The sequence below is a fragment of the Solanum dulcamara genome, chromosome 10 (assembly GCF_947179165.1).
Source record: "Solanum dulcamara chromosome 10, daSolDulc1.2, whole genome shotgun sequence".
In the NCBI taxonomy this organism is placed as follows: Eukaryota; Viridiplantae; Streptophyta; class Magnoliopsida; order Solanales; family Solanaceae; genus Solanum; species Solanum dulcamara.
Window position 1 is genome coordinate 28,447,191 of NC_077246.1, and position 8,748 is coordinate 28,455,938.

General features: G+C 37.9%; 1 protein-coding gene across 1 annotated transcript; it reads right to left on the reverse strand.

Moving 5' to 3' along the window:
- Positions 1–5,880: 5,880 nt before the first annotated feature.
- Positions 5,881–7,937, reverse strand: LOC129870156 (uncharacterized). Its single transcript, XM_055944788.1, is given in 7 exon segments — positions 5,881–6,002; positions 6,005–6,166; positions 6,169–6,240; positions 6,243–6,407; positions 7,033–7,204; positions 7,206–7,355; positions 7,737–7,937. Coding segments are annotated over 7 exon segments (1,044 nt in total).
- Positions 7,938–8,748: the final 811 nt, after the last annotated feature.

Here is an 8,748-nt window from a genome sequence, read left to right on the forward strand (position 1 = left end):
CTCTAATGATTGGTGGTATCCACTGGAATAAAGTTAGTATAATGACGAAGCTCGAAACATGAGTCATTAAAGTATAAGTACACTCGAGTGGGGAATGTGCACCAATTATGAGCCCTCGCTAATTACTGATTGGGATGAATGGAATGTGGATTTGAGTGCACTACTACATTACGGATACTACTCGAGTATCAATCATTAGATGAGATTCGATTCGAGATATTCCAAATATTACAGCACCCTACGATTGTGCTAGGGTTTCCTAGAAAGGCAACCTAATGTGGGGATGATTTAACAGAAGATGTAGATATGGTGCAACCCATTAAATATGTTGGAATAGAATCATTCGTGTGTAAATAGCTGACGATATACGGAGAATGACATAGGTACACCCTAAAAGGGGGGAAGTGGACAAAAGAAGTACAAGCGTAAAAGAAAATCAACTGATGCTATTGTGTGTAAATAGGGACACTTAAACGTCAAACGAGACCCCATAAGAGATGAATGTGATCATACCCAAACTGATGCACCAGATTCCGTCAAAACTCCGAAGTTGAGCGTGCTCGAATAAGAGTAGCACTGGGATGGGTGACCCTCGAGAAGTGAGAAAGAGAACAAAACAAGTATGACAAAAAGAGATTATAAAGGCGTGTTGGTACAATGACACATATAGAACAGAGTAAGCCAAGAGCAGAAAAGATTATGACTGAAATACAACGCACCTCGTGAAAATGGCACAAGAATAGTGGTGCAGCTTATGAATATTGGCATACTAAGAGCGAGGTCAAATGATTACTCGATAAAAGAAAGTCAGTAATAACAATGTGATTGCCATATTTAGAATCTATTCAGGAAAAGTGTAAGATGGTTCGAGGCAGAACTATTCAGATATAATCGGTATTAAGGACAAGAGCCATAGTGGAGCCTTGACCTCGACTAAAGGAGGTAAGCCACTAGTATAGCAACGCTAAGGAATTTTCTGACTGCTCTATGTCCGTACACATGTTTATGTAAGGATTACAATATGATGTAGGGTAAGAAAACTGGAGAAAAGATCTGAGTAAAAGAGAAAGATAGCATACCTAAGGTATTACAAGTTAGATTAAGAGGAGTTGTACAATAGCTTAAGTTAAAAGAAGCATCAACAGTCTGATAGCCCATCTCAGGGAATGGAAACCCCGACTCAGAGGTGGAAAGCAGTTAATATGTATTATAGTATGAGCTGACTTCGCATTCTAAGGAACTGGGAGTTCATACGGGCTATGGTAGATGAGCTGACAGAATCAACCTATTCCCCTCTAGTTAGAAAGGCATATTCAGCTGAGGGTTCTGCGAAATGACATAGTAGGGAAACAATAAGATTTCACGGAGTCCCCACATATATTATCTCAGATAGAAAAGTTCAATTTACAGCTAACTGCTGGAAATCATTTCGAAAGGGATTGAGGAACCGAGATGAATCTTAGTATGACATTTTACCCTTCGATTAAGGGACAGGCCCAGATGTGATCCACTAAATTATTGATGAAGTAAAGCTTATTCCGGGACAAGATATCAATTAGCAGCCTAAAGTCAGCAAGAAGGGGATACATTGATCCTTCGCAGGGCATTTTTAGAATAGATAAAGCTGCCTATGAGTGAGACCTACCATCCGATTTGAAACAATACATTCAGTTTTCACAGATCAATGCTCCGTAAGAATGGGAACGACGCTCCCAGAATATTTCCCATGGAGGAGGTCCACGTAACAGGGAGTTATCCTATGAGGGGCAACCTATCTCCATCCGAAATCAGCAGATTAAACGGGTTGCAAACTAAGGACATAGCTTCCGTCAAGGTACTGTGGCGAAATAAGAATCGTGAAGACATAAACTGGGAGGTTGAAAAGGACATGAAACACAAGTGTCCGTACCTATTTCCGATGTCTACGGATAGCCCAGTCTTGGAATTCGTATATTAATTACTTGGACGAAAATGTATGCCATTCCAGTAGAAAGGCATCTCCCTATGATCCGTATAAAGTCTTAAGAAAAGTTTTATTCAACATTCGGGGACGAATGTTCTAAAGGGGGGAAGGATGTTACACCCCGCACTCTTGAGCTCGGAACGTCTTCTTAAGTTCCTTAGACACTATCATGTGAGCCGGATAAGCTACGACACTATCAAACAACTCTAAGGAAAGAAGATTGTGATTCTTCGCGAGAAGGGAGGTTGGCGATAGAGTCATAAGAATCCGGAAAGAGTTGGAGGCTAAGAAATGAGTCGTAGGACTCGATTTACCTACGTAAGACACTAAGTTAAGAGTCTTATACACTTAATTTGCTTAAGGATATACCAAGCTTACGTAGTTCGGATTACATGAGCTCTTAAAGTAAGATGAGATTACAAACCCGCGAGGAAGGGAAAAAGACGACGCGTGGAAGCCAATGGAGGAGCGACACGTGGCAGCACCTCAAGCAAGCAGGTGATGCACCTACAGCAAGCAGGTGATGCACCTACTTAGGGTCAAGTAGGTGATGTAGCTGCTTGGGGGAGGTGGACCCCACTGCCACGTGGCAGCCCCTAATTGGTAGCATGACACAGTGGCCAATCATGGCTTGACACGTGTCATCCTTAGGGGCTGACACGTGTCACCCCTTGGGACCACCTATATAAGTTGATATGTATCCTAATTACTTCAGTTCATTAACAAATTTCCAGCAGCAACGTGAGAAAACAAACCCTAAGAGCTAAGGAGAAAATTTCGACGGCTTGGGAGAAAAAAATAGGTAAGTCCCATTTTCATTCCGTAAATTAATTAATTAGCATATACTACGATGATATGGAAATATTAGTAGTACAAAATTAGGATTTGGTGCAGCAAAAGTCGGACAGCAAGCTTCCACAACTATTCAGCACGTGAAAACAATTCCGAGGCGCGATTTCGGCGAGTTCTAGCCAATTTCGGGAAAGGTAAGTTCTTCCCCTCTAATTTGAAGTTTAAGATGTTAAATTATGGTGTATTAAACACCTTAGGAGCTGCTGGAAGTTGGGGAAAAGGTTTGAAAAGTTCAGCGTTCGGAATAAACGAATTTGGAATCGTTATAGTTAAGTTGTTGTCGAAATAAGGTGTTGTACGCGTAGGGGCTGCTGCTGGTTGTGTTGTGGCGTGTTGAAGGGTCTAAAAGTTATCTAAATGAGTTGTGGGAGCTTCTGGTTGCAGCCACATGACCCTCCGCTTTGCAATTAAAGAATTCGCGAAAGAAAGATTAAAGACTCTAGTTTTGGTATCTTAATTTCGAGTTAATTGTCGGGGGTTTATATTGTGTAATTTTAGTCGTAATATGTATGTGTATGGGTTGGTGGTTGCATTGTTGGTTGTATTCAGGTGATAAATACATGGTTGGGAATTCGGATAGGGCACATTATAGGGGAGGTGCTGCCCGATTTTCGTTAACATCCTAACTAGTTAAGGAACTAGCCGAGAAGGCGAGCGAAGGGATGAATGTTATGAATACTCGTGGGTAGTCTAAGTTTCTGAAAAGTCCAAGGTTGTTAATACTTACATTACTTCCATGTTAAATAGGTTTCGAGGACAACGATGTGGACGTGATTAAGAGAAGTCCATACAAGGTATGTGAAGCTTTCCTTTGGCGTGTTTTTGGAATAGATATGTAGAACTATTCTTCTTTTCTTTTGTCATGTCTTAGATATAAGTTATGAATGATATGTATACGATATTTGGGATTCAATTCATTCGTAAAGCCCTGAGTATGAGTCGAGACTCTTGTTTACTTCTTGGTATTAGAACTTCTGCAATAGCTGAGTCATTGCCTTTTTGTCTTCTAGGTGATGAAAACTAGTACATGTAAAGCCTATTTCTTCTTTCCTTTGGAATGGCTTAACTTTAAGTGAAATGGTATATGATATAGGTTTAGAGGTAATTCTATTTATGAGCTCTGATTGTAACTCGTGACTTGTAGTCACTCCTGAACATTAAGAGTCTGAAAGTAGTCAAACTACTATTCTCGAGCCTGCTATATAATGAATAGAAAGTAGAGGTACCAGCTCCCCTTTTTAGAGGCTCTAAAATGATAAATGCCGTTGATTGCATGAGTTGAGTCTTTGACTAGATAAATTGTGTTTCTGATTGCATAGACTATATTTCTGATTGCATGAATTATGTGGCATTATTTTGATGCATGTTTGTGATCCCTGAAGCCCCAACTGATATAATCCCTAATGACATCTAAAGGGATACCTCGGATAATTACTCCCCCAGTCTTCAGGTGACGGTTCACTTGACTGTTTCATCGAGTCTTAGACAATGACTTAGTTGCATATGGTTTCTCACTACTCTACTCATGCATACTGTAACCCATCCTTCCTCGAGTCCCATGATGGGCTGGGATATGTTATTGTGCACAATGTTACTGCTTCTTTCACCGCGTCCCGGGCCGAATGTGTATAGTTCCACGCATGAGGAGACGATGCCGTACATGAGGTGTGATATATGTTATATGTTATGACGATATGATTATTCACTGAGTCCCGGGTCGGCTATAATATGATAGTATATGTGGTGAAATAAGGAAGGAACACCGAGTCCCTCCTTAGAGGGCCGGGTACATATTTATATTATGATGGTACGCTATAGACGTACATCACTCCATTCACCGAGTCCCTCACTAAAGGGCCGGATACTTTATGTAGGCATGCATATAAGATTAAAGCAATACATTATGACCCTGAGCCCCGTAGTGAACCGGGTATAATACGATGATATACATTATAAGATGATACCGTGTACGATAGTATGATACCGTATACAATGATATGATGAAATGAAATGCATTATGACTCGATGATATGTGATTATGAAGTAATGATAATGACATTGAGTTCACTAGAGGGCCGGGCACAGTATATGATGGTGTATAGGATCACGTGTCCTAAGGTGTAGGTACAGTAATTTGTTAATTGTTATACTTATCCCCTGCATCCCTATTTCAGTTATGATCTCAGTTACGATGTGTTATGCTTTACATACTCAGTACATATATCGTACTGACCCCCTTTTCTCGGGGGGGCTGCGTTTCATGCCCGCAGGTACAGATATTTATTCTGGAGATCCATCAGCGTAGGAGTTTTTCTCAGCTGTGTCGGAAGTGCTTCACTGTTCTGGAGCCTAAATTTTGATGCTGGTCACTTAATGTATATATTTTACATTCAGGGGTACGGCGGGGGTCTTGTCCCGCCATATGTTGTTGTTACTATTCTTAGAGGTCTGTAGACATATGTATATGTGGGTTGTTTGTGAGTTAGTTTCGATGTTGCGTATTCGATATGTTGTGAATGTTTTTGTTATAGCAGCTTTGTCGGCTCGCGTGCCCTTTCATGATATGATACAAATGAAAGAGGCTACATGTACATGAAAAAGTTTTTAAGTTTTAAACTATTGGGGTTTTTGTATATAGTATCACATCACACACGGTTCAACTTAAGTGTAGTTGATAAATACGCATGAGAGGGTCCAGGTCGGAACCCAGTTGCGGCCTACGGAGTTGGATCGTGACAATTGTAACTTGCTTAGAGCAATAAAAAAGAACAACAGAAATAAAGCAAGATGAATGGAGTATTGAATTTTTCAATTTCTAAAGAGAATAAGGATGAGAAATCAATCCTACATTGATACAACAAGTTCAAGAATTACACCCAAAAGAAGATATTAATACATTTCCTATGATGATCTGTTAGCTGCATATAAAATAGAACAAAGAGGGAAAATATCAAATGAAATGACTAGTCATTAAGGAAAAATAAAAACCACTCTTAGGATATTCAATAATAGTGTGTAGGTCAGTATCATCAAGAGAAATAATATATAAGATAGTATGATCATTTTTATTGATCTAATGGTGACCTCCAGTCAAGATTGTCCTCAGGATATCCCTTGATTAGTCTTTGATAAGGCATGAAGGAGTCAATAGAGAGATCAAGGACGTTAAATGCAACATCATCGATGGATATGTCTCTTTTATTTTGGTGATTGTAGGCCCAACCTTTAAGTTATCCCCAAATCTTGTGATAATCATGCTTGAACAACTTGAATGTGCAATCATCACGCTCTCTACAGCCCAATAGTCCTCCACTTTTGTACCCATTGTTGTTTTCCAATATGTTGGAGGGGACCAGGAGATTGGATTCTAGTCAAGTATGAGTCTTCTACATAAACTAGCAATCCACTTCTTTGACTAAAGTACCAAAGATGACATGCTTGATCATCTCTACTGTGTTGTGACTCCTTTCAGTTAAGTCAGGATGATTGGAATATAACTTTAGAACAAAGGAATCAATACCCAAGATTTTCTTTTCGCCAATGTACTCAGCTGCAGAGAAAATTGCTGCTAGAGCTAGTGGATCAAGTCCCTACAGACACATTCTGTGTTAGGAGAAAGAGAGGTAGTTTTTCCTTTCTGGCAAAATCAAATTTGCAAGTTTAGCAGCACTAGTTTGTTAGATCAAACCCAAATGATGTTCATTTGGAACAAAGTAAATAGAATACTAGTACTATTTATATTCTATTTTTAATCTATCTAATAAAGATTGGGTCCAAGTTTAATGAAGAAGGAAGATTCCCAAAGTACACAAACAACCTTATTACTTTTAGTATCTTTATTTACTAAAATGCAGAATAGTCACCACAAAACAAGGTGTTTGCCTGATTTGTACAAAGGGAAATTGGTTCTTTTTCTGGAAAAAAAATATCAAGTTTATTAATGTATTGTCTGAAAGTTGTGAAATAAGTGGTCACACGTACTAGAGGAGAAGGACATGCTTTAGTGTTGGCTTTTCACTTAGAGATGAGAATCAATGGGTAGTGAGGTAGGTAGGAACATGGGAAAGGTAATAGAAAATCAAGAATCCATATTTAATTTGCCTGCCACTAATGGGGAATATTCCCATCCCCATTACCATAAAGATAAAGAGTTTCTAGTAAGTAATAAATATTTATCTTTTTAACAAATGAGTATGGGGTGATGATGTGACTTTCCTGAAGAGCTCGACGTAGAGGGAGGATGGCTCCTTTGGCATCATGAGAACCTAGCCAAGGCGTGTGCCTCCAAGCAACATTACCATCACTTCTAGCTATAACTTTCTGACCAACAACCACTTACTCAATCAACCACTTGTTAGGTACCATTTGCTGTAAAACAAAGCATCTTTTTTTGTGAAATGGTACTAGAAGGTGAGCTAGTATCCATTATGGACATTAACACTTTTCCACTTGCATACATGTTCTTCACTACCCCCTGTATCTTCTTACAACCACTTGCTACTATGAAGTGTTCAATAATATATTTATATGATGACGAAATCTATGATGCAACATTTAATAACCAATTAAGTCACATAACTACAAGCCAAATATGCATTCAATATTGTACAAAACCATTTAATATTTTTCTATGCACAATAAATGAATATCCCACCTTCACAGCTTAAAAGTCTGAATCCAATCCAAGATCTACTAGAGTAGCAATTTTGAAGTACTATTTTCAAATTATTATTTTATATGTGCTTTACTTGAAACAGTGCATCGAGCCCCACAATGTGGACTTAAGTATTGTATTTATAAAAAAGGTGCAAATTATTGCTAGTACATTGGTGTATTGATGAATTAGTAGAATATTATGAACTAGTGAAAGAAAATTCCTAGATACCCAAATATATATGAGTGAAAAAGGAAAGGTACTTACTTGAGTAATGGGTATTTTAGGATGGGAAGAAATAGGAAAGAGAGGGCAGCCAAGAACACTCAGAAGAATCGTGAGGTCAGATTTCTTAGTGATGAAGATCAAAGAGAAATGAGTTCTAAGACAATTTCTCCATGTCGTCTTTGAAGAATCACTTTCTTCATCATTTGTAGGTACTTCTGATAATGGTGCTAGACGAATCATTTCTATTTTTATTTAATGGATGAACCAACAATACTTTCCCCTACTATATACATATATAAGGCTTTCTGTTTATTTTAAATACCAACACTATATTACTTTTCCTTCTCTCTTCTCTGTTGCTTTTTCTCCACCTACACCTAACCTCGCGTGAAACTTACTTGCCTATCTTCTTTTCCTTTTTCTAAAAATGTAACTCCACTAAAACTAAATTATTTCCTTCTCGACTTGGGGAATGTTAGCTTAGAATTCAATATTTGTATCCGCTTCTAACATCTTAGGTAAGACTTTCTCGATTAGCACAAACCCAAAATTCTAACCGGTAGGAGACGAGTTGTTTTAAATACCAACACTATACTACCTTCAAACTAAGTCCCTATTTGTATTGACTTATAAGTTGATGATTTTTTTTTGACTGTTTGACTGGACAATTTAAAGTTATTTTGTGCTTGAAATAAGAAAAAAAAATGAAATTGTTTGACTTAACTTATCTAAAATAGCTTATAAGATGAAAATAGCTTATAAGACAAAACAAATTAAGTTGGGGTAGCCCCAACTTATATTTTTTAGATAAGCTAAGTCAAACATGCTCTAAATGTTCTTACATATTATATTGACTCAATCATTAAAAACATATCTAAAATATCTTTATTTTAGTTTCATAGCTAAACTGTTGAGAATGTGAGTTTAATACCTAAATTACCACTCATCAGTTTCAGAAGCATACCTCTCTCTTAATGGCGTGTGTACTATAGTTTCTTTTATTTAAATATTCTTGTCACATGGACGAAACATTGCATCTTGAAAAAAATTA